The sequence below is a fragment of the Amblyomma maculatum genome, chromosome 11 (genome assembly GCF_055883805.1).
Source record: "Amblyomma maculatum isolate TAMU_Amacu chromosome 11, ASM5588380v1, whole genome shotgun sequence".
In the NCBI taxonomy this organism is placed as follows: domain Eukaryota; kingdom Metazoa; phylum Arthropoda; class Arachnida; order Ixodida; family Ixodidae; genus Amblyomma; species Amblyomma maculatum.
In genome coordinates, this window is record NC_139354.1 from 76817506 (window position 1) to 76843807 (window position 26302).

Below are 26302 nucleotides of genomic sequence, written 5' to 3' on the forward strand. Positions count from 1 at the left end.
ATATATATCTGCTGCTTCTTAGTGTCTGCAGCCGCCATAGCTTAGCTATACTGCACGCTCAGCACGGCGACACAAGATGCGCCTCGCACGTCACCCGCTGCGCACAAAGGGTTCACAACACACCCTGGAAAAAGCGTCCCGAGCTGGCGAACAAAGACCGGGAAAGAGAAAGAGCAGAGAGAGAAGGCTCGACAGAAAAATGGACACACCCTTGCGCTTCTCTCTATCTCGTTTCCCTTCTCCCAAACACCACGGTTGCATTGGCTCCGTCTGCTTCATACCGGCCGTTGCCAAACAGCTTCCCTTTGCGCGCATGGCTTGCAAACGTCACATGCTGGAGCGTGGCAAATGATCACCACAGATGCGCACACCTTTGGGGAGAGGGCATGGCGCTGCTCTAGACCAGCCGTCGCATTCTTTCTCATTGCACACGTGACTTGAAAACGGCACGCGGAAAACGGCCGAGGGTGATTCGATTGTCTTTGGGGAAGGCGCACCTTCCATTGTGTGGTGCGGAGTTTGATATATTGAATGACCGGTGAAATTAGAGTTTGATATATGACGCAGCATTCCTACACTTTTACATGAGATTTTCAAGGAAATATTCTGTGAGTTCGATATAACTAAAATTCGAATTATCCGGGTTCGACTTTACTTGCTTTTTCCTCAAGAGCTGCATCTTTTGTGTGTCCCTGAGGCACTCTGAAGGCATTGCTGTTTGGCTCGCTAGGGATATTTTGCACATCAAAGGTTCCGCTTTTATGCGACCTACTCACATGCACTGCACAGTGCTTATAAACCACCAAGGAAACCTCGCACTCAGCCTTCTAGAGCAGCATCCAGCGTGTGCGCACTACTCTCACATCACTGCTCTTCTTCCCTGCTCATTTTCATCCCCATCCTTTCCATGGTGAGCGCCGTTGGTTTCTTCCCGACTGCAGTGGCTCAGAGCACCAAATTGCTCATCTCAAGGACAGGGGGTCAAATCCTGGCCACAGAAGCTGCCTTTCATAGGGGTGATGACAGGGTCAGTCGATGTAGTGCCGTTTTGTACTTCTGTGAATAATGTACAAGTCTGTGATTCTACACGCAAAGTTTTAGTGCCTAGAGCACGGTACATGTTACAAAAAAACTCCATAGAAATTGTAATCGAGAAGCTCCTCCCACCGAGAGCGACCGCCACATTGAAATGCTCATGTGATGTCAGGATACGCGGCGAAGCGTTGTCTGCAATGCCGGCTGCGATATCAAATGACACGGCTCTCTCTCTTTTGTGGACGATTGTCACCGCGGTCATTCTTCATGCAGATGTGCTCGATAAAGATATGATACCGCATGAAAGCGATGTACAGTAAGACCGTTTTCTTCAGCATAAGGCGCGGTCACAGTCAGTGAGCTGCATGGTTAGGTTGCTTAGCTTGCGACGCACTGATCTGTCGCATTACACTGGCAATGACGCCAGCACAACCAACGGTCTCCTATCACCGTAGTGTGAGGTTTTCGGCCCCGCAACGCTGATGAGTGAATGGCCTGAACATCTGCGCTTTTCTGTACTTTAACCGTGTTAGAAAAAGGAAAACAAGCAGCTACACTTTATATGTTCCCCCTTTTCATCAGCAATGACCTTGGCTAGAAATGTTAGCCGGCACCAAACTGCAGGCCCGTTTCGGGTCGAGTAGGCCTAGCATGGGTACGCGGTGCTCGAGTGTAGAGTTTCGGCGATTACGGAGCGCACATTCACAAGCTTTAACGGTTGCTTTAACCAGCTTCGTCTATGCCAACTCCCTTCTGACTGTCTAAGTTCGTAGTTGACTACTGTTTGTATCAATATCGAACTAGTTCAATATATCTGGATTCGACTGTATCAGAATCAGCCTCCCATGACATTTGAATTCACGTTACCCCTATGCCACGCAGGTGTCATATGGCTTGGATAAAGCGGAGCTTCATTACGCTATCTCGTCATATCCTTAGCGTGTCCCCCATAATTTTTTTTCACGGGGTTTTGTGTTGCAGGTGTGGTACTGGTGTTAGTGGAGGATGCCCGTGCTACCTGCCCGGTGTCGGCATGGCGTGTGGGTGAGGTGCTGGCTGCAGGCAATTCTCTGCTCATCGTTGTCAACGCCGACTTCTGCCTCGTCCCAATGCAGTTTGCTCAGATCGCCGCCTCTGGAGGGTACGCTGCAGACTCTTCTTTCTTCTTTTGCCTCCGAGAATAGCTATATTTTTTGTGGGGTGGACCAACAGGCCTGGCACACTAGATTAGCATCATTGTAGCCCTTACGAAGTTGGCAGTGCCGAAGTATGAGAGTGCGCATAGAGGACTGATTATTTTATTCGGCAAGCTCCTGTGTCACGAAAAAGGTTGTATGAAACCTGGCTAGAAAAGATGTTCAGGGAACTTGGTGGGTAGAGGCATGCAAGCTCTTTCTCGTAGAATGTGAACTTTGGCTTTGTAATGGGCTGCTCCTTTATTTTCCCAACATGGTTACTCCCGTAATGTAGCATTTAGCTGCGGTTGATACTTGTGCCTCACACATGCAGGGAGGCTTTATCTGCAGCTCGTAGTTGAATGTGTTGTCATTCCTTTCCTTTTTCTTCTTTACTAGCATTGTTTGCATTCCTTTTTCTGTCTGCATTCCACACTGGCACCACTGTCGGCTCTTGTAAAACTTCATTGGGAAATCTTATCTGTTATCGGTGTTATTTCGCATGCTTTCAAGGCCCAAAAGCATTACAAAATGGGTAAGGGAAAAAAAAGGAACAGTTTATGTTTATACCGTATTTACTCGCATAATGATCGCACTTTTCTTTTTTTTTTAACTGACGCAAATTTCGGGGTGTGATCGTTATGTGGGGTAAATTTTCCACAAAAAAATTTTTAGCACCGAAAACGCAAACATGTTGCAGGTCAGATGTCTTAGAACAGATATCTCGGTTACAAACAAAAATAAAAGTTGAGTAAGGCTTACCTTCGCAATAAACACGCACATTAAGTATCACATGAACTGCACAATGCCCATTTATTTTTTCTCTCAGTACTCTAATTCGAGTCTGAATCCTCGCCATCTTCGCTTTCATTGCTGCATGACTCATCATCGAAAACTGCAGTGTCGTCGCTGGGAGCATCTTCACAATCCCACAGAAAGTCATCTTCTGTTCCATCCAAAGCGTTCGATATGCCTGTCTTCTTGAAGCTCTTGGCCACTACCTCGTCAGGGATACTGCTCCATGCTTCTGCGATCCACGAGCAAAGCATCTCCACGGATGGCCTTCTGATCTTTCCGCTCGGCCTCAAATCATGTTGGCCCGTCACCATCCACTCTGCATAAAGTCTTCGAACGTTGTCCTTGCGGTTTGTTCAGCGACACATCGGGAGGCTGCAGATCAGACTCCCAGGAATCACTGCAATGTCCGTGCATAGCTCTTTAAGCTTAGCACGCACGCTGTCCACAAGGTGACCCCTGAAACTGTTCAAAACCAGAATCAAGGGAAGCAGAAGTGCTCCTGGTCTTCGTCCCCAAACAGTCTTAATCCAGTCGACCATCAGGTCTGCAGTCATCCATCCTTTCATTTGTGCACGTATATGGATCCCATGGGGAAAGTTTCCCTTCGGAATAGTCTTCCGTTTGAAGATGATGTATGGTGGCAGCTTCCGCCTGTCGGCCGTCACAGCAAGCATGACGGTGCTGTGCTGTTTTTCTGCGCCAGACGTCTTCACGAGGGCGCTCCGAGCACCCTTCTCGTTCACAGTTGTATTCCGGGGCATGTCGATCGTCAGTGGAGTTTGATCAACATTTCCAATTTGCGACATGAGGTAACCGCTTTTCTCGCGAAGCCTAGTGACGAAGCGATGGAAGTCTATCACTTTGGTTTCATGCACGGGTGGGAGCCGCTGGCACGACGACGGCCACCACCTCAGGGAAAGTCCATTCCGTCGCATAAAGCGAGTCGTCCAACCGGAGCTAGCGCGGAAATCCTTTGCGGCAATTCCCAGCTTCCTGGCAGTTGTGCGCGCCTGCGTTTGTATCATTTCTAATGACACTGCACAACCATCCTCGCGCAGGTCCCTCATATATTCTAGGACCGCCTCCTCAACACGAGGGAACTTGCCCGTTTTGGGTCCGCGGAAAGCATGCCATGCCTTGTTTGCAGCCATCAGCTTCTCGCGCTGCTTCCAATAGCGTATCCTGATTTCGTCGATGCCAAAATGCCTGCCAGCAGTGCAGTTGCCATGCTCCAGTGCATAGTCAACAGCCTTGAGCTTGAACGCGGCGGTGTAACTGGCATACCGCCCCATGATGAAATGGCGTAAACTCACACAAAACCACAAAGCTCACTGTGACGCTGCTGAATTGCAAAATGGCGAACGCTGCAAAGCGCGTTTTAATCAAGGAATCATGGGAACTCGTCAGAATACATTCGCTGCGGGATGACTGCAGATCAACCAAATGGCAGCAGAAGCAAGTTCGGGATGCGATCATTACGTGGGGAATTTAAAAAATTGAATATTGACCTCAATATTCAGGGGTGCGGTCATTACGAGAGTGTGAGCATTATGCGAGTAAATGAGGTACAACAATCTGTCTACAAAGTGGTAGTAAATGCAGTTGTCTTGAAATTTGCAACATCGCAAATGGCAGCAGTGGAGGAAGGAGAGTAGTTCCTGTAAGCACTGGTTTTGGGATTATAAGAACCATGACACAAGAACCATGAGCAGCTCACATTGCCCTGCTGGTTGCAAACTAGTATGCCGTGTCCAGCTCAGGCACGAGACAGCGCTGCACTAGTAGCTGACCAGCATTTGCCGGGCTCATGCCCTCTCGCATTTAGCACCGTGTGCACCTAGGAATTGTCCTTGGATTCAGGGCTTTATTGATGGTTGTCATCCAGTGTACAGTCTGCCTAGTCTCTTGCTGAAGACATCTTTCTTAGCAACTTTCTTTCAGCATCTCTAAACACGTCCAGTATCCTGCACTTCTTGAACGCTGTCAATGCGCTCCTTGGGAATGCTGGTCAACTGTCCGTGATCTGGCTAAATTTAGAGCATGGCTGGAGAGGCCCGCGAAAGTGCCGCGCAAAATACCAAAGGCTGCTTTCGCAGGCCTGACGTGTTGCAAGGTTATGCCCAGCCAGTCGCACGTGCATTACGAGCACTGTGTTGCATTTTCAACATGGTGGCGGCAAATTGCTGATACCACTGATTAGTAATGACACTGGAACTGTGAATTCAGGCTAAAAGATTACAGAACTGCGCTTAACTCCACTTAATAGTGGGCTCTTTTTACTTTTTCTCTAAAAGAACTGTTTTCACAAACTGCATCGTTATTTTCATTCATACTACTATCATCCTCATCATCAACTACGAAACGTACTGTCATTGTCATTGTCATCATCCTTACGCTAGACAAAAAGAATTCCGATTTCTTTCTCACGAACCCACGTAGAGCAGTAGTTTTGGTGCTCTGGTGGGATTTCCAGTAAAGGAAGACATTTTTTAAGTGTCGTTTCATGCGAACATTTTCTGTGACCATCTCCTGCAGACACTCCCCGTGTAAATCCCCGTGAGCCAAGAATGTTGGTAGGACCTGCATGTAATACAAGGCGGAAATCTGAAAGTATAAAATAAGGGGGGGGGGGGGGAACGCCTTGTATGATGTGCCAGTTTTTACGGTATGCCCACACAATTCATAGCGGTGACGATCCTGCACTGATAAATAATTATTTACACCCGCACACCTTCTCTTTTCATCTAACTACGGGTAACTCTTCCTTCTGCATCCCTGCTAGTAAGCATAGAAAGACCATCTCCTAGGGAAGTGGAAGAATGGATTCGAAATTTAAAATAGGTGTTCTGAATGACTTCAAGGGATTGAGTATCAGATTCCCCTGTTCTGTGGGAAGAAGTACTTTGGCCAGCCCGGGAGACTGTGTGAATGATAGGATCAGAGAACATGCCGCCGAAATATATCGGAGTGACTGTTGACATAAAATGTTCTCACAAAGTGTGACTGTTCACATACCTGCGGCCACAAAAACCCACCAATCCCAAATGCAACGGTTCTCTCACTGACACATAGGCTTCCCAAGGGGCTGATCAACGTGGTGGCCGCACCCACGGAGGGCGTCGACAAGTTCCTCCAGGCGGAGGGCGTGGCGCACGTGCACGTGGTGGCGACCCAGAGCCGGTGCCGAGAGCTCCGCCGTCTCCTTGCTGAGCCGATGGTGCCCTTCTCGAGCTACTCGGGATGCGGGCGCCCCCTGGCGGTGGTGCTGGAGGGTGCCGACCTGCATGGTGCGGCTGGGGGCATTGGTCAGGCCTTCGCCAACAGCAGCGCCAAGGTAAGGGCAATGCAAGCAGCACTGTACGAAGCTTTGAGCATGGACGGCTGACACTCGGAATTACTGCAAGGACAGGAAGGGGAAGGGACAAACACAAGCACTGTCAAGTACTCTTTTCTTACGTTTCATAAGCGGGAAAGCGCGCATAAGTACAGAGCAGGGCAAAAATTGCATGCAGATACCAAAGAACAAATGCTAGGAAAAAGGACGGAAGAGAAGGAAGTATTTAAAGAAAAAGGTTGGGAAAAGTCTGTTGTAGTGGCACAGCACAGAGTGCCCAACATGATTTTATTCTTCTTTTCTTTTATCTTATTTTTCTTTGTGCTGATTGTATCCTTTGAAGACTGGAACGACCTTACCGCTTTTCGAATCGTGTGGTAGCTGTCCCGATAACAGTGACTGTGAGAAAAGTAAGCATAAAAATTGTGCATAAATATCCTTGGTATTTTTCAAAAGCTTTGAGTTAATATTGTCAATACCGGATGAAGATAAAAGCTTCATGATGTCACTTAGGGGTGAAATGCCAGATGACAAGAATACAACAGGGGGCATAACATGATTTATCATTGATGGTGGTGCTGAAAATGATGACGACATTCCAGTTTCTTTTGTAAATATACAGAGAGAAACGTAGTAGCACACTCAGCATCAGTGAAAGCTGTGCCTGACTCGACTGTGAGGGTTATTTCTGGCACGTGACGCAGATTTATAACTTGCCATAATTTTCTGGGGGTTACTTGTGAGCATATTCGGCAAGTCCGAGTGAAAAAAGGTATGCTTGGCATTGGAAATAGCAGCGAGATTATGATTTATCAGCTTCGTGATATTTTACCCATGCACTGTGCATCCCCCGAGACTTGGCTAAGCCTGATTAAATCCCAATTAAATCATCTCGATTTAATCTGGATGTGCTGTTTAATATTTGGTTTGGTTTCATTTGTGGGGTTCAATTTATGTTTCCATTCATGCGCTTCGCTAGCTGCTAAATCAGTACTCTGCTAATTTGTGTCCCTATTACATCACACATCATTTCAAACACACACAGCATACAGACTTAAGTTGTAACATTTTGTGAAAGACCACTGGCATGTCTATAAAGCTCCGCTCCCGTCTAGCTCTCCGAATGTTCCTATGTGGCCTAGAGGTTGCCTGCGTGACCCAGGATACAAAGGTCCCTTGTTCAGTGTTCTTGTTCAGTTCCCATGTCACCTTCCTACCTGACAGATGCCAAGATCGCAGCTGGACACTCTGGTGTTTGTATATGCAACCTGCATGCTTCAAAGTTCATGCGAACTGGCAACTCCCATATTTTGCAGCCATGCTCGGGATTTTTCATAACGCCCACCGCCACTACCTACCCTCCTGCTGTGCTTTCCACCTTTCTCCCTTTCGAATGCTGGCCACCTTACCGTATCCTATATGCACTTGAGCACTCCCACTGCCACCACCTACCCTCCTGCTCTGCTTTCCACCTTCCACTTCCACCTTTCGCCCTTTTGAGTGCTATCCACCTTACTGTATTCTGTATGCACTCACTGCCACTACCTACCCTCCTGCTCCGCTCTCCACCTTACACTTCCACCTTTCTCCTTTTCGAGTGCTGTCCACCTTACTGTATCCTGTACACACTTGAGCCCTTAAGCATCAGAAGCAATAGCGTTCCTCCCTCAGGATCCCAAAACTGCAATTTAACCATTTACCAATTATGCTGTCGTCGCTGCAGCCAGGAACAGAGGCCTAAGGCTGGGCTCTAAAACAAAGTGCCTTGTCCTGCTGTGTAATCCTAGGAGTGCAACAAAACAAGCGGACTTGCAGTACACAAAACAGTCAAGAAGTCTTCTGCAAGATGAGAATGTATGCAGAAAACCGGAATGGCAAGAAACACTGCTTTGCTTGAGCATTTCCACGTCATGCACGAGCACCGTGACGCGTGAAACAACCTTTTTACAACACTTTCTGGTGGATTTCAGCGATGAGACTACTGGACAGCTTATAAAAGCGAGGGGTACACAAGCAGAGACATTATTTTGTACTGCAGTTTGGGGCCATTTTTCATAATTCCTAAGCTGCATTCTCCCAGAAGGGGGTGTTGCCAATATTTAGTCTCATGGTTAGAACTAGAGGCATATGCATATCCAAAACACCTAATACAAATCAAATATGTTCCTTCGGTTAATATTTGAAAAACTGGTATTCGAAATTTTGCAATACTAGAAAATTGGCAAATTTACCACAGCTTCACTGCACTGCGCACTCACTGGATTGCTTCACCATTATCACTGTGCAATGGAGCATCCTCAAAACACAAAGGGACCTTTTTTTTTTTTTGTCGTTCTCACTTGGGTTTCATCTCAAATGCAGGAAACCACCAAAGTGGTTTCCGGCAGTTTTTTCTGGCGCATTCAGTAATTCCAACTTCCGGCTAACTCGGAAACTTTTTTCTCATCCCTTGGAGGCTGAATCAGTGAGTTCTTTCAGCAGCAATGTGACGGCACTATACCCGGTTTCATGCAGGTTCATCTTGTCCAAACAAAAAAACTGCATGTGGAAACATATTTATAACATATAAAATATTTATTGAAGTTTCCACAGTAGGGTATACACTTTGCAATTTTAGAATAATTTCAAATGCTGTGTGAATTCTGAAACGAACAAGACAAACAATTTGCTCTTTGTAATTTTTCTTTCTTCTTTTTTCACTGAGCAGGTATTCAATATTTAAAGGCTTTTTGTTTTTCATGTTCGTATTCTATTTGTGTTCAAAATACAGTCGAACCCGGATATATCGAACTCGAAGGGGATCGCGAAAAAGTTCGATATATCGATAATTCGATATACAGAAATTGGCTTGTGACGGCACTTACGATGCGAAAAAATGATACCGTATTTGCCGCGTAATCAACCCACTCGCATAATGAACCCTCTCTCCACTTTTGTGCCCGAGAATTTGAAAAAAAAAAAATGCTTTAAGGCCAGCTCGCTCACATGCAAGCGATTGAGTGATCTCAGCGACGAGCGGCAGCGACAGAGCGAAAAATTTCCAACTTGTTGGAACTGCGTCCCGCTCGCCACTCGAGCCACTGTGGCAGCTCAAAACAAGGTTTCTGTGTCGCTGCGGCAGAAAATCGCGAGCGTTTTCGCTTGCATGCCGATGGCGCGCGTCACTCCGTTTGGGTCGTCGCATCCACAGCTCATATCTTGGCAGCGTGCCAAGATGTTGTGCAGCGATAACGTCAGGGCGCGTTTATCTTTTTATAGCTCCTCCAGTGGCGGGGAGCGAACTTGGCAGAGTGCCCGTGATGGCTTGATTGCACAAGTCTGGTTCGATTTATCACGCCGCGCTTGTGGCGGGCGTCATAATCGCAGCAGCTGACAGCGTGCTTCCCTTGTTTCATACATGCAAAGATAAACGGCTCCCGTCAAAAAAAAAAAACAAAAAAAAAAAAGAAAAGCCTGCCGCTTCTTAACGTCCGCAGCTGCCATATCTTACGCTACGTCGCGCGTACAGCACAACGATAAGAAAAAATAACTGTCGCAAAAAAAAACGGAGAGCTGCCGCTTCTTAACGTCCGCAGGCGCCATAGCCACGTCAGCCGCCGCGCGCAGAGGGTTCGCAACACACGCTGGAGAAAGCATCCCACGTCTGTCTGAAAACGGGCTGAGCTGGCTTGGCGCATGCGTAGCGTGCTGAAGGAGAGAGCTCGGCAAAAGAATGGGCACACCCACGCACATGGCTTGCAAACGTCATGTGTTGGCGCGCGGGAAACGATAACTGCAGATGCGTGCGCCTTTGGCGAATGGGCGCGGCGCTGTCCAGAACTGTCCTCTCTCATTCCTTCCGCGCGTGGCTTGAAAACATAACGCGGCAAACGGCCAAGCGTGATGCGATCATCTTTGGGGAAGGCACACTTTCCAGTGCGTAGTGCGGAGTTCGATATATCGAACGACCGGCGAAATTGAGTTCGATATATGACGCGGCTTTCCTATACTTCTACATGGGATTTTCAAGGGGATATTCTGTGAGTTCGATATAACCAAAATTCGATATATCCGGGTTCGATATAACCGGGTTCGACTGTATTAGCTATGGTTTAGCTTATGGCTAAACCTGGAGTTACACAAAAGCAACCTGCATCGCTTCGCTTAGGTTCAGCTTGAAAGTAAAGACATGGCTCTTGCACATAGTAATTTACTCTATGGTTCCAGCTTTATTTATGCCATAAGGGAATCACTTCACATATGCGCACCCCTTGTTTCTCATCGTTGACCATTCTCATTCGGGTGTAAAAGACTTCTAGTGGTATGACATCTCTGTGTCAAACTCTGGGGCACAGCACCGTCACAACATTCGAACGAACCTTCTGTGCTAGCAACTCGCTGTTGTCGTTCGCCTCTCCCAACTACCAAGTTATCTGTCTTCTTCTTTTACATTTTCTCCTTCTTTTCAATCTTTTTCTTTTTTCTTTTTCTTCTTCTCTTCTTCTTCGGACAGGCACAGACAGGCACAGCAAAATGGCGAGACTGTGGCCAATGTAGCGCTCACTGCAAAATTTCAGCAATTGCACACCCCTGATTCGGACCATTCTGCCCATCAGGTACAGCGTAGTGTTAGCATAGCTCTTTCATGTCATGCAGGGGGAGTCGTGTGGAGTCCAGGTGTTTGTTCAGGAGAGCGTCTATGGCAAGTTCATCGGACTGTTGCGGAAGGAGCTGAAGCGGCTGCGGATTGGCATGTCCAACGACCGCACTGTCGACTTGCCAGCCGTCGCCCCGCATGACTTCAACAACACGCCGCTGCCACCACTCAAGATCCCCTATACGGAGCTGCCCGATGCCGAGGTGGGTATCGGAAGGTTTCTCCTTGCGTTGCTGTCGAGAGCATGGCTAGCCCCACGCAGTTTCTTCAATCTGCTTGTTTTATCTCACAGGTGCTGAAACTTGAAGAATTTGAAAAAAACTTTCGTAAGTTGTTTCGTGGTTTAGAATGATTCATTTCTTGGGGGAAGTATTTAATTCAGCACTGAACTTCGAGCCACCGTGCAATGTAGGGTGCTAGGGAGATGCACTGCCTATTATGCATGATAAAGCTGGGAACATTTCTCGTCGTGAGTGATAGTTTTGGTCCACAAAAATTGTTTCTTTTTCTAGAAGAATAGGAGGTTAACAATTGGGCTTTAATCTGAAAATGGCATCCATGGAGAGTGGCAGTTTGTTATGAGTGCACAGAATGCGACCTTCTTGCAGGAAAAGTACAGATCCTCTTCAGCCTGTCCTAGTGGCAGTGGGCTTTTACGCAGTGAATGTTTGTAGTCGCTGCGGAAGAAAGTTGGGCCCTACATGGTGGGCGTTAGGCATATCGCCTAAGGACCAGACATTGAAAACTGGAAAACTGTCTCACAAAATTCAAGCTTCTTGGATTTCCTCAATCATAAGTCCCTTCATTTCAAAGGTGTCAAACACTGCGAGGCTGATTAAGGAAATGGCAATTACTGCACGTTTAATCTTCAGCCAATTTTGTGCTGGCCGGCTCGCATGTAGTGCAAGTCAGGAACGAAATTTCAGCACTGTTCCACCACCTCTCAGTGTGGCATGTACGCATTTGATAAGGACCTTTGAGCCTCCTTTCAGAGACCCTTTAATAAAAAACATATTTTTTCAAATACCCTCTTCCTGCTGTTAAGCGAGTAGGCCTTAGCGCCAGGGGTTCTGAAACTTTTTTGCCTCGAAGAACTCTAATAGCGTGGGGTTTCACTTTTGCACCAGGGGCTGTGAAACTTTTTTTGCCTTGAGAACTTCCAACAGCCATAAATATATGCTAGCTGCAGGATCTCATAAGCGCATAGCAGTTGCAGGCGTAGTACTGCTTTCTCATCTAATAAAAAAATAAACTTCTTAGGCTTTTTTTTGCCTGTCTTAGGAGGTTGGAAAGAAGCTTTATTGGCAGCTGTGGTCGTGCATATTGCAAAGTTTAAGCCACCTAGAACTGTGTAGCAGTATTTGAAAACAAATGCCACGTTGGGATGCATACTTGTATTTCTATTCAGTTTAGACCAATATATTTTTGTCATTGGGCTGATGTCTTTGGTGTCAAACGCTTGCTGGGGATGCCAACAGGTGCCAACTGAATCCTCGTTGCTTTGAGTGCACCCTTACGCAGATAAGGACAGTTTACCTCCTTTTAATGTTTCTTTGTGGTAAGGGTAACTAGGTAGTTAAGCCTGCTTGCACTGCATACTGTTCAGATCATTAGTCAACTGACACTGCCTGCAAGGGGCCCCACCAGAGCTGTTCCTCCTTGGGTGTTTGAAATGGACGGGGGCATAGTGTCAAGGATAGGTGTTTGCGATGACATTTTTTGTTGGACAATGCCATTCCAACTAAAAGGGGCCTTAGCATTCGATTAATTGTACGAGTGGCACGTGATGAAACTGGAAGGTCCGGGACAGGTGTGTTGAGACTTTGAAGACTGAATCTGTGAGCCTTTCTTTTAACACAACTTCTTATGAGTCCTGCCACAGCTACTTCGGGGCATATTGTGGTTCTTAGTACTGTGTATAATCAGGATTGTAATAGGTTGATGAGAGAAAGAAAAATGCCGTCTCATTTCCTCTGACAGATCCAAATGATCGCCGTAATCTTGTTTCTTTTTTCTTCCCGCAGCTGTTCCCGTTGGTGTATAGTGACAAGTTCAGTATGAAGCACCCAAATCCACCGACACCAGCATTATTTGCAGACGTGGCACCATCTTCCCCGGTCGTGCTCAACACGGTACGGCAACCTGTTTGTAGAGTTTCTGCCGCATTCTTAAGAAATGGGCAGGTTTCTCCGTTCTTTTTTTCTTCATATTGTTTTTTTTTGTCAAGCCACGTCTAATGGAATGCAGGAGGCCTTAGCATAGCGGCACTCAAAATCCAGTACTAATTATTTGTGATGCAGTCACAGCTGATGTGAATTTTAGGCGTAGTTTTAACATGATTTCCCGGTTACTGCGTTTGAAATTTTGACAAATTCTGGTTGTATAATACACTTTATGATAATCCAGACATATGCTAACGAGCACTCGCGACATGTAAAACTGATCAGCGGTGTTCACCCACCACTTTCCTTTAGTGCCATGGTACAGAGGAGTGAACCATCAAAGAAAGCCAGTGAGTAAACATACTAGGCGCCTCTTCCCGGGGGAACATGACTCTATGAGGAGAAACGGAAATGGCATAGGGATATAGGGTTGAAACATTTGACAACTTTGTTTGCATCGTACAAGCTGGCTGGGTCTGGGAAACTCACGCACGTCACTCGTGTAACGGGGTGAAGCATCCGGCAACGCCCAAGGAAGCGATCCCAGTTCGTCTTTACCGTCTACGAACTGGATTTGTTGCTGAATCTCTTTCCTGCTGAGGACAACGCAAATATGAACTTCTGCGAGTGCTAAAAAAGAGCAGTGCATACTTTATGTCTATAAACAGTGATCTACACTTTTATGCTGTGAAAGTCTCAATTCAAAATGCCTTTGTACCTCATTCAACAATTAAATGTTTTCAAAATCAGGTCAGGCAGATGGTACATTTTTTTCGTAATTTTTTAATGAACGTAATAAGCAAGGTTATACCATAATACATGGATAGCACAGTAGCACTTCCAGTTCTGTGTTCTTATGGGCTCACTGAGCTTTTTCTTGCTTGATTCGGTGTCCGTGGCACTTTTCAGTGATTGAAAAATGACTCAGCCCACATAGTCCCCTCAGTCATTGTGCAGTAAACATTTTGTAGCTACTCTGGGCTCTGTGTAGGGAGCTTTTTGTCATTGGCCTTGCAAGGTTTACCCTAGTACTGGCAAGTGAAAAACGGAAACACGTTTTTCTTTTTTCATTTTTTCAATTTCATTTTCTCGGCGATGGGAATGCATCATTTCTTGCTTGCGTAACCATGATAAGCGCAGTCACCAGGACTGAATGGAATCGGTCCTTGTTAAGGACAAAGAAATGGCGGGGAGCCTTGATTATTCCTGTATTCTGTCGTTCCAACTCCTATAAGTGGCACGGATGCAGCACGACATGGTGGCTCAGTCGGCTGCCATATAGCTTTTGTTTTGACGACCGGACCTGCTTCTTGATGTTGGGGCATCGTTCGTGTGAGATTTGTCGTTTAGATAAGCAGCAGTAAATCATATCAGTCATAAATATGAAGCTATCTATGAGTCTGGCTATACTAGTTTCAAAATAAATGTGTTAGTTGATACGAGTGCGCATTAATTCACTTGCTCGCAAGTGAAAACTCTGTCAGTATTGCCACATTAAAGGGTGACAGATTCTCTAAGCGGCACTTTTTATGATATTCATAGCCAAGCCAATTCAGTAGCTTGATAACAAGCCAACACTGGCTACATTGGCTGAAGTATCTAAACATTAGGTAATCAATAGCCAAAATTCATAAACCAATATCCAGAAAAGCCATAAATCAGTCCAGAACCCAATCTAGTAGCCACATAACAATTGACTATGTTGGCTAAAGTGTCTAAACATTGGCTAATCAATGGCCAAAAGCAATTCCTGAAAGCCAATGATGAATCCAGAGATTGTACAGTTGAACCCCTTTATAAGGGACGTGCACTGGGTAGCAGTGTTTGTCTCTTATATGAGAAGTACCTTATAAGCACGGTACCACGTTTACATTTTTTTACCAGACCTTATTTCCGCGCAGGCATCCTACGGTAAAATACCGAAAGAAAGGGTACATCATGTTACAAAAGCTTTATTATAACTTTCATTTGCATGTTGCATTTGCTTGGTTGACCACCACACTGGCCACATCTCACAACTTTCTTACACTTATTTACTGCTGAAAGAGCTGTAAATCTTGGCCTGCTTCATTACTGAACTGATGCTGTACAACTTGTCTCTCTCAGCTTGAAAATCAGGTCAAGAGCCTCATGGCCAATGTGCCAAAGCTGTATATGTTGGCAAACTGCGTTTGCAGTGATTGCAAAGTGTGATCACAGTGTGACATGGCACCGCTATGAGCAATTCGCAACTAAGTTATATGTCTGGTAACACTTCAAGAATTCAAGTCAAGAAAGTGCTACGAAATCGTCAAAGTAACCAGCTTACCATCAAGATGCTAGAAGCAGCTAAAACTGTAAAACATAGCAAGCAGAAATATCCCTCAGAAATTTATGCTTCTTTGAGAAAAGGTAACAGGGGCTGCAAGTAACAAGGCTGTGAGTGTCGCTACCGAGATGAAAAATAAATGAAAAGCAAATGAGGCATTTTTGAGTAGAGTTGAAACTGGCTGAATAGCAAACTGAACAGTTTGTCCTTGCCAGAGCAAAACCACTTCTGTTTTTATGTCATTTGTTTTGGTTGTGGCTTGGCTATGTCTCGCTTTCTAGGCACAATGACTTGTTTATGTCAGTGGCACCAGCTGAGCACTTTGCATTTACGAGATATTTGTGTCAACGTAATTGACAATTTTTGCTATATTCTTCAGACTAGTGGACACAGCACCTACAGTAATTCGTGATAGGAAGCTCCACTAATTGGAGAGCCCAACGCGTGCTCTCAATATGCTCGCTCAGATGCTCACATGTGAAGTCGCACTTGTGCTCTTCGTGGCAATCCTGAGGAGCCTCTCTACGGTGCATTCTCACTGCAGGGGCTTCTTTTAGCCATTTCATTGCTGATTGACCTGCTCTTTGCTTGCTGAAGTTATAATTAATAATAACACAAGTATTTATCTCTTCTTTTGTTTTCACTCTAGCCGCCACTGTACGTGGCGATGGATGGTGCTGCATCTAATGTTAAAATGTCTGTTACAAGCAAGACTGGGTACCAAACTTTAAGGCTAATTTGTCCTTTATACCCAATTGTCTTCTCCATCCAATGTCTGTTAAAAAGAGAGGTCCAATCAATGGAAGTCATAGGCGGCCAACCATTTGGGTAAATGGTGTCTCTTGTACCCTATTGTCTGTTACATCCATGTCTCTTATAACGGGTTTTAGCTGTACTAAAAATTACAAAAGCTATATTAATAAAAATATAATGAAAATAAACAGTTTAATAAAAACAACAAAGTTTATAACTACAAGAAAATGCTTTTGTGTTACTGCATGTAAGCAATCTTAAGTGGGGATGTGGAGATCGGATTGCAATTTTGCAAAAAAAAAGTTTATTTTACAAACTTAGCTTTTCGACATCTACAACACTCATTCTCTTTTGTATTGAAATATTTCACCCAAAAACAAATTCTAAGGGCTCAAAGTAAAATGCATACAATGCAATGTATGCTAGTTTAGTACCTTAAGGCTTTTTTTCTCAAAAGTTTGTTTTGAGCACATCACCTTGCTCGTGGAAAGCATAGCACTGCAATGGATGCACGGTTTTGAGTGCCGCTTGTTTTGTTGTAATCGTCGACATATGCCGCACAGTCTCAGATTTATTGTTTAGCCTCACATTTGTTTTATTAATGAGTAATTAGGCAATGATGCATTCTAAACGTTAAGAGAAAGTGCATACTGCACCCTTTAAAGAAAGTCAGGAATTTCGAAAAGAAATTAAGGGTGTCTTGATTTAGACCACACTTCTTATTAAATATTGAGACCATTACAGACCCATAGCCAATGTTGTAGTCATACTAGCCTTTCCACGAGCAAGCAGCATGTGGACAACGTGTAAACTACGATAAAACGAGAACTACTGAAGATATCACAGTGAAACTTTATATCTGACTTTTTGATGCTATTTCATATCAATGTAGTACGTATTGATCTTGTACCCCTGTCAAGCGTGCAAGTGAAGTGCACTTACGGGAAGTGCATTCGGGGACTTCGAGTGCTTTGAGTCACACTTTGGGACACGCGGTGCTAAACGGGAAAACAGAGTGCACTTGCAGTAAAAAACAAATGGCAACGTACAAACAGCGCGTTTTTAAAGATGTGCATAAAAAGAAATAATATTTTAAAAGTTTATTGTTATGCATTGCATTTGAATAAAAGCAAACATAGCTTGTTTTTTTGTCAAGTAAATGAAAATTATAACAGTGTACCAAAATAATAAATACGAACTGAATGAAGCTGGCAATGCCGCAGTGCCGCATCTGTGGGCCACATCACTCACGCGCTGTTGCGTACAGAAATTATTCTCACTTCTTTATTGTGTTGTTTCGCTTCACGCTAAAACCGAATAATTATATTAACCACTGTTAAGTAGCTAAAATGAACCTTTGTGTCGTTTTTTCATGCATTACATTTTGTACCAATGAGATCGTTGGCTGCAGGCCACATACTCTGCCAGCAAGTGCGTTCCCGAGAACGTACTTCAAAGTGTACTTTTATGCGAATGCACTCCACTTGTGGCATTTGGATTGGGCAAAGTGCACTTACAGCAAGTGACATTCTCCGTAAGTGCACTTAACTTGCACGCTTGACAGGGATATTAGTCTTCAAATTAGAAAAATGCCTCCAATCCCCTCAACTTCCATTAAGTGCCTCCTAGAATTGTCGCTTTGCCACCTGGCAGCCATGGCAGGTTGCACGTGACACGATGCTGGATTCTTTTGCAGAATGGGGCTTTCTAGTGCAACTGCATTCGAACAGCATTCCTCTATAGGGAAGGGAGCGTTTTTGTTGTTTTTCTTTTTCCTCTTCAACTTGAGCGCTGTGTGCGCCCCCTGGTGGCAGGTGGGCTGGCCAGTGGCTCTGGTGACCCAGTTCCGCACGGCCAAGGAGTCAGTGACGCTGGTCAACAGTGCGCTCCACCATGCGGAGGTGAGCGTGTGGACCGAGCGGCTTCCCCTGGCCCTGGAACTGGCCCACGCCTACCGGGCCACCAGCATCTTCCTCAACGGCCAAGGACTCCGCGATGCCTCCGTCGAGTTTGGCTCCCGGGCAGGCATCGTCTGTGGCGACAGAGTAAGCGGCTGTCACACATTGTCACCGTTTCTACACTGAGCTCACTTAGGGCTGCACCCGATTTTCTGAATTGCAATTCTGCCTCAGCGTGTCTGAATATCTGGGATGACTGAACGTGCGTTTTCTGGTTGGACATTACAGGCTGCATGTCTTATTTTTCTGGTTTTCATTGCAGCCATCTGGATTTATCGTAAGGCGGTTATTTACAGATGCAGTGTTAGGTTTAGAAAGGAGAGTGCAGAAAACTAAAATATTGCGTCAGCTATAATATTAAATATTCTCGGGTATTAGGGAGATACAAAATTTAATTCCCCACTTTTTCTTTTTTCCTCTGATTGCCGTTCATCCAAATTCAAAGGGACCTGAACTACCCAAACACTATCTCATAGTTGAGGAGGAAAACCGCACTCTGCACCGCACTCCTGCGGTGCAGGGAGCGAACTTGGCAGAGTGCCCGTGATGGCTTGATTGCACGAACCTGGTTTGATTTGTCACATCATGTTGTGCTTGGGGCGGGCGAAGTCCACTGCCACAAAATTGGAAAGCGTGATAGCTGCAAATGCCATTTGAAGCGAAGAATGCTAAAAGCCGGTGTCTTGATCGTAACTGACCACGTAATTTCGTAGATTCATAAATGCAAGAGTGGACAACTCTCGCAAAAAAAAATTTCGGCCGCTTCTTAATGTCCGCAGCCACCGTAGGTTACGCACTTCAGCACAGCGACATGAGACTCGCATCACACGTCAGCCGCCGCGTGCAGAGGGTTCGCAACACACACTAGAGAAAGCGTCCGACAGTCTGTCTGCCATGGTGTGGGCAGACCCAAACACCAAGGCAACATTGGCTACATCTGCTCCATGCTCACTGTTGCCAAGTTGATTCCCTCTCGTTCCTTCACGCACATGGCTCGCATGCGTCACATACTGGCGGGTGACAAACGATCACCACATATGCACACGCCTTGGAGGAAAGGCGCAGCGCTTCTCTAGACCAGCCGTCGCCGAACTTTTTCGTCTAATTTCTTCCGCGTGTGGCTTGAAAACGTCATGCGGCAAATGCCCAAGGGTGATGCGATTGCCTTCGGGGAAGGCGCACCTTCCTGTGTGTGGTGCAGAGTTTGATATCGGAAGGTTCGTGAAATTGGAGTTCAATATACGACACGGCATTCCTATGCTTTTACATGGGATCTTCAAGAGGATATTCTGTGAGCTCCATATATCCAAAATTCGAATTATCCAGGTTCAGTATATCTGGGATCAACTGTATTCAAAATAATAGAAGTGATGAAACATTTCATGATCGTGCTGAGGGCGCTGCGCGACTGCGGTACTACAACAGCAGCCTCCATCTCTACTGTGACTCACATGACGCATCTACAAGGCAGCGGAAAAAGGAGTGCAGTACCTCCTTACGGGGTGTATGTTGGGAGAGCAGACATGCTCGCGCCATTGCCGAGCGAGAAGGTGCCTGTGTCTTTGCTTAGGTTCCCGCTCGCCACCGCACCTTTCCGCCGAGAAACCGACTCTGCCTGCCGTTGTGGCTCACTGATGCTCTCCGCTGTTCCCTCTGCTAATGCGCGGGAGTTCACAAGCAACCGCGTGGCGTTGATGGATGCGCACTGCCCACCTTGTCTTTTTTTTTTCCTTGTTTTGTTATTTTTCACTGCTTTTAAGCATGAACTATTTTTGTGCCACATTCCAAAAGGGAAAGTGTTTGCCACGTATGTACGTCATTGGCACTGAAACACTGCGCGTTGTATGAACTGAAGTTGCTCGTTGCTATCGGAGTCGTTCTTCTCACATAGTTTGTGTTTTATCGTCAAGAAACTTGCGAGGCTCTGCCAAACTTCTAGTAATTCTGTACTAGTGAAGAGATAGTTGGCCGCCGCGGATTCATTATATTAAGGTCAACCACCGCGACCTGTTCGTTACATGGAGCTTTTATATACACGCACTTCAATGGCAGTGGCATAGGGGGATTGAAAAACTTAGTAATGCCGAGGAATTCACTACATGCAAGTTCGTTAAATAGAATTGTGCTTGAGGACAGCTTTCAATGGCTACGCATCCAAGAATACAAGAGCGGGGCTTTCTTGACAGTGTTACTACACCTAGTAGTTCTGGCATATCTTGCCTCAGTTATGGTTTCAGTTTCAGCTCTACTTTTCAGCCCTACCAGTACCAGTACTCACCTATAGGGCTGAAACGTGGTGGCTAACGAAAAGGATTCTTCTTAAGTTGAGAACAATGCAGAGGGCCATGGTAGGTGTGACATTAAGAGATAGGGAGCGTGCAGAGTGAGTCAGAGAAATAACTTGAGTTACTGACATTCTAGTGGAAATCAAAGATAAAATCGGCGTGGGCAGGACATGTAGTGTGAAGAGAGGATAACCGATATCCAAAAAGGGTAACTAATTGGATTCCAAGGGAAGGAAAGCGTAGCAGTGGGTGGCAGATAATTAGATGAGTGATTCCAGAGGTCAAGCGGATGCAGCTAGCACAGGACCGGGTTATTTGGAAGAAAATGGGAGAGGTCTTCGCACTGGAGTGGGTATAGTCAGGCTGATGATGATGATGATATTTTCACAACCCTAGTTAAACTTTGTTTGCTGGACCACGAGTTGAAGCGGGCATATGTTGTCACATCTAATTGACACCTCTCTCAACACTCATGTCCTTGCCGAACGTGTCAACTGTTTCTTCTCTTCATAGTGCACGGTACGTATGTATTTGCCTAGTGTTTGCTTCTTCGCTGCTGCCTGTGCTAGCTTTTCTCCTTTCCTTTTTCATCCACAGTGTTCTCACCTGTTTCACTCAAACCAGCACTCCCAGTGTGGGCCCAGAAAGGGCTTTACAATGTCAAAAGAGCAGATAATTTACTGCAGGGACTTCTGACATTCCTACGGCCGGCTGAGACTCCTGCCCAGCTGTCGCGCAGCAGTGACAAGATGGACCTGGAGTCCTTTGGTGCCAAGGCGCCATCGGATCCCTATGGCCCCTCTGGCATCAGCAGCACCTCCAAAGGGTGCATGTCATTTGCCTTTTCACCTTAGTCTTGGAACTTTCTTTTTTCTTTCACTATTGTGAGCGTGCTTTCTTGCTACAATGGGGAGCATAGTTTAGGTCACTATTTACAAGCTTTATTTTGAGGTCTAGGCTTATTTTTTTCGGTAACCTTCTAATCTACTACTAAATTTCAGCGTTTCGTGAAAATTTAGACCAAATATTTAGCGTCTGCTGCATTCCGTATCTGAGTGGTGTTGCTTTGCTCTTCGACCTAACTGGTTAGAGCCTAAGCACAACAGTCGCGTTACATGCCTACGCATGGAGCCCCAGCTCAGACTGGACTCAACTCTCTTGGATCACGTCTCATTTTACACCTTCACAACACAAAGAAATAGGGGCGGTCATTTTCAGAGGCCAGCCCCACACATCAACAGTCCAATAAGGGCATATGCTAGATGGGCACAGCCCCGTGGGTTGGCCTTAGCCTCTAACCCAGGACCCCACTAGCAATAAAAATTACAACAAACAAAAAGCACGACGAAACTCTTTCTCCGGTGAGGGTGTCGAACCCTCTCCTGTTGGGAGACTTTCTTCCCACTCATCTCCTGCACACCGCAGCCCCATCCACGCTGCCGCTGCTGGTTAAATCCTTTCCGCTGTGCATTGCCCCGCGCCACCCGTGTTTACTGCTATGAGCAACGACATGGAAAGGGAAAGATCACCCCAGCCGTCATGCTGAAGGCCCGGCGCTTGATTAAAGGGGAGCTTCTGGCTTGCCCGCTCTGAGAACAATGCCCGAGTCAAATCCTGAGTGCTTCTTCGGGCGCTCTTTGTCGCATCTGCAGACAAGATAAACGGATAAACGAGACTGCCTTTCGCACTGCTAGAAGTCGCAGTGTAAAAAAAAAAAGGCTTAAGGATCATTTGGATGCTCGTTACCGGCCAGTACGAAGGATGCCATACATGCGAGCACCCAGCAGCACGTTCCGCTGCGCCTTTCCCCATGAATGACCTTCGGGCTAAAACGGTCCCGCAAAGCCAGCGCCGACGGTCCGGTCGGCTTTCCCCACATGCGGCACGCTTGTAAAAGGGGGACTGCGTCCACAATACAAGAAGCAAACAGGCGGGTGGTGGCGGCGGCATGCAGAGAAGCGTACTTGCAAGTGATTAGTCTCGAGCGCAGCCCTACAACTAGTTTTGTAGTTTAGGGCACAAAGGTTAGAAGCAGTTACTAACGCAAATGCAAAGGACTGATGTCCATGTTGTGTAGATTTGTGTGCACGTCAATTGAACTAGTTCCGTTCATGGACGGTCACTACTGGTTGCAGAACCTACTGCTTTGCCACAGTAGCTCTATCCCAGTGTTCTGAGGCTTCACAACCAACCGCAGTCTCGGGAGGGGACCAGTGTTGTGAGGAAGAGCAAAAGAATGGAAAATGAGAGAGTAATTGAGGGTCGCTTTGTTTCAGGGGCGACCTGACTACGTACAAGATGTTCTACGGGGGCCAGCAGAAGCGGTCAGTCTCCAACGCCTGCAACACATCTATCACCACCGACCGGCGGACGGTCGGCTATTTCCCCGAGGCTGGCAGGAAGGATGTCAGGAATGCCGTTGAGGCTGCCCTGGCGGGCTTCAAGACGTAAGTAGGGCATCTTTTCCTCTAGGGCTGCATTTTTTGTGTTTTTTTTTCTCTTTTTTTGTAACATCTTGGCTACTCACTGCAGTTTGGTCAGTGAACTTCAATTGCATGTCTACAGCCACAGTTGAGTGCAACCTGACGGATATTTTTCCACTGCACAAGGTTTCTCAGTTTATACAACTAGGATGACAAAAAAAAAAATAAATACTATACACTTACTTGACCATAGTGCAAGTTATTTTTTTTCCCCATTAATGATACCAACAGCAAAAAGCGACCCATCGCTTTATAGTTGAGTAATAAGCTCGGGCAAAAGCACACTATACAGGATTTACTCCCATATTTGTCAGTGCATTCTGTAAGTTGGTTGCCAGCTTCCCAGACAGTTGGAATGCTGTTAGGTTTAGCAGCAGAAGGTACGAGTAGGAAGCATTCCATCAACAAATTGCAGCGGGGATCACATACTGGGCAGTAGAGGCTTCGTGTACTTTTTAATTGTTTGCACTCGCAAAGTGACCCTCGCATCTCATCTGCATTTTGTTTTGTATTTTTCTTCCATTTTTTCACATCATCAGAGTCACCACACGCATTACGATTATGGTAACGTTACATTCAGGCAAGTGCAGGCACTCGTCGTGCGGGTGTTCATCAGGTAAAATTACGGTGATGGAAATGGTCTTCGGCATTTTTTCAGGCCCTCTCGATATTCCTAGCTTTGGTAAATTCAGATAATTTTTCTTTCTGGTTTCTTGGAGGCCGAATTAACTAGCGTTTACTGTATTCAGCAGTGATATGACAGCTCCAACCAGTTTCATGCACGTCCATTCTGTACAAAAAGTCCACGGTATGGAATCCTGTACAAGATTTGACCTGGATTCTTCAGCAGGGTATGCACCTCAGTGTAGTTGCAGTTTAATTTTATTCGCAATTACTGTGTGAATTCTGGCCTAAACATGACAGACAATGTTTATTTATTTTTCTCTTTTTTCTTTTTGTTCCAGTGACCAACTATTCAATAGACGAAGGCATTTTTTTTTCCTCCGTATTCCTATTGAAACATTTTCAATATTTTCACACTCCTAAGTGTTGGTAATATATAATTCAACGCACTGCCTGAAGGTGCCTAGTGTCTGTCTTCATAGCTGATATTTGCAGGGCCTAAAGAACCAGCTTAGGGGCCAACTCGCCCAAATATCTTCTTCGAACTGTGCTTGTTCCCAATCTGTTGACCTTGGGGGTCATATTGAATTGTGACCTTTATCTTTAAAGACAAAACGCCTACTTGTGTCCATACCAGCTCCGGTTCTACTTGAAGATTTTAATGGCTATAAATGTCAGAAACATGTGATACTTATGTGTTACGTAAAAAAGTATCAAGCTTTTAATTAGTATTTCAGTTCATACTGGAAGCGGGCAAAGTGGGGAACCTTTCAGCACCTCCTCGCATAATGACTTGTCACGTGACCGGGCCACGGTCTGATCTCCTCCTCCGGGCAGGTGGTCGTCACGTTCAGCCCACAACCGGGCACAGGTGCTCTACTACCTGGCAGAGAACCTGCAGCTGCGGAAGGCCGAGATGGCAGCCCTCATCCGCAACATGAACAACCGTCCCGAGGCGGCCTGCGAGGCGGAAGTGAGCGCCTGCATCCGCCGCCTCTTCTACTGGGCCGCCACCTGCGACAAGGATGCCGGCTCGGTCCGGGTGAGTACCCGCCACAAACAGCAGGCCTCGCTGAAGTACAAAACGGGCGGACGTTCAACTGTAGCAACAAAGTGTTGCCATGTGGTTCGCTTCCATGGTTGGAAAGAATTCTTGGGGAGGACATGTGAACATTTAGAGCAGCGGAAAGTTTGGGAACACTATGCTAGTTAATTAAATTAAAGGAGCAGAGACGCAACATTTTTTTGATATCAATGTTTTTTCTTTGGAACAGTACGCAAGATGGTAGGGTGCACGAATCGCAATGAACAACCTGCTTAACACGAGCTACATAAGTGGCCATTGAATTTCTCCTCATGCAGTTGCAGTTTCAGTTCGCTGAGCGACGGCTGTTTCGTCATAGATGCCCCGCGCTAGGGACGGAGGCAGCCAAGATATAATCATTGCTTTTCCGTTTTTCGAAATATTAACATTTGGTCGTGGTTGCATAAGCATGGCGCGAATTACAATGTACAAAGCAGCAATAAATTCTGCAGTTTTGGTATGCCTCATGCGACCTCGATGCATCTATGGCATCATTGGCACCTTTCGGTGGTTGAAAAGTGAAACAGAAACTGCGTGAAAAAAAAAGGACGTTCAGACAAAAATCATTTGTTTTCGCACAGTCCACGAAGCTATTCATGATCATTAATGTGCGGCACATCATTCCGCAGACAGAATTCACAACGAAAATTTCGAAGGGCCATGCTGCTGGATGCTTCCTCATGGCGGGCGATGAGAAGGAATGATTTGATTTCACTGATGCCATCATTCCTTTCCATGTTAACTTTTTTTGCCATCATGCCTTTCGATGGTTTTGCATTGGTTGCGAGGCAAGCTGTTGTCTTTGTGCAAGGAATTTGTACATAAGCATTCTATGCTAGACACTGCGTGGTCGCCATTGCTGCTGCTATGAAAACGTCCTAACGGCTCAAGTACACAGCTGCCCAAGACATGACGTGCTGTCTCGGGTATTGGATGTATCATCTCATCAATGTTCACTGAGTTTGAAGTCCTACAGCCCTCAAGCCACGTGCTCTGGCGTGCTTGTCGGTGTACATGTGTGCAGAACTCTTGTTCATAGAGTCCCTGGTGAAAGTGAAGATGCTGGAGTCATAGAAAAAAAAAATTTTGCTGCGGTTTAGCTTGTGGTTAAACCTGGAGTTACACAAGAGCTATCTGCATGGCTATGCTTTTGCACATGGCTTTTGCACATGGTAGTTTACTATATGATTTCAGCTTTATTTATGCCGTTGGGGAATCACTTCACGTATGAGCACCCCTTGCCTCTCGTCGTTGAACATTCTCATTCGGGTGTAAAAGACCTCCAGTGGTATGACATCTCTACGTCGAACTCCGGGGCACACTGCCGTTAGGACGTTCGAACGAACCTTCTGTCCTAGCACTCGCTGCTGTCGTTCATCTCTACCAACTAACGAGTTATCTGTCTTTTTCTTCTTCTTCTCCTTTTTCTTCTTCTTATTTTCAGTCTTCTCCTTTTTTTCTTCTTTTTTCTTCATCTTTCTTCGTTCTTCGGGCAGGCGCGGCAAAATAGCGAGACTGTGGCCACTGTAGCTCTCGCTACAAAAGATGTGATTCTTGCTCGACGTGATTCTGACTGAGCAGTGTGATGGGCGACACGTTGCCTGGTGTGATTTCGGAGGCTGAGGCAGAAAAAATCAATGCTGATGCTTCGGCTGTGTTGGTCAGCT

General features: G+C 45.9%; 1 protein-coding gene across 1 annotated transcript in view; it reads left to right on the top strand.

The window, feature by feature from the left end:
• LOC146174211 (aldehyde dehydrogenase family 16 member A1-like) overlaps window positions 1–26302 on the top strand; it is a 47825-nt gene that overhangs the window by 14763 nt on the left and 6760 nt on the right. The window contains exons 4-11 of the mRNA XM_084584569.1: window positions 2017–2176; window positions 6081–6342; window positions 10978–11181; window positions 13003–13110; window positions 18016–18246; window positions 21131–21270; window positions 22721–22891; window positions 24389–24593. Of these exons, the coding sequence (XP_084440695.1) occupies window positions 2017–2176; window positions 6081–6342; window positions 10978–11181; window positions 13003–13110; window positions 18016–18246; window positions 21131–21270; window positions 22721–22891; window positions 24389–24593 (1481 nt within the window). The remainder of the gene's footprint in view (window positions 1–2016; window positions 2177–6080; window positions 6343–10977; window positions 11182–13002; window positions 13111–18015; window positions 18247–21130; window positions 21271–22720; window positions 22892–24388; window positions 24594–26302) is intronic.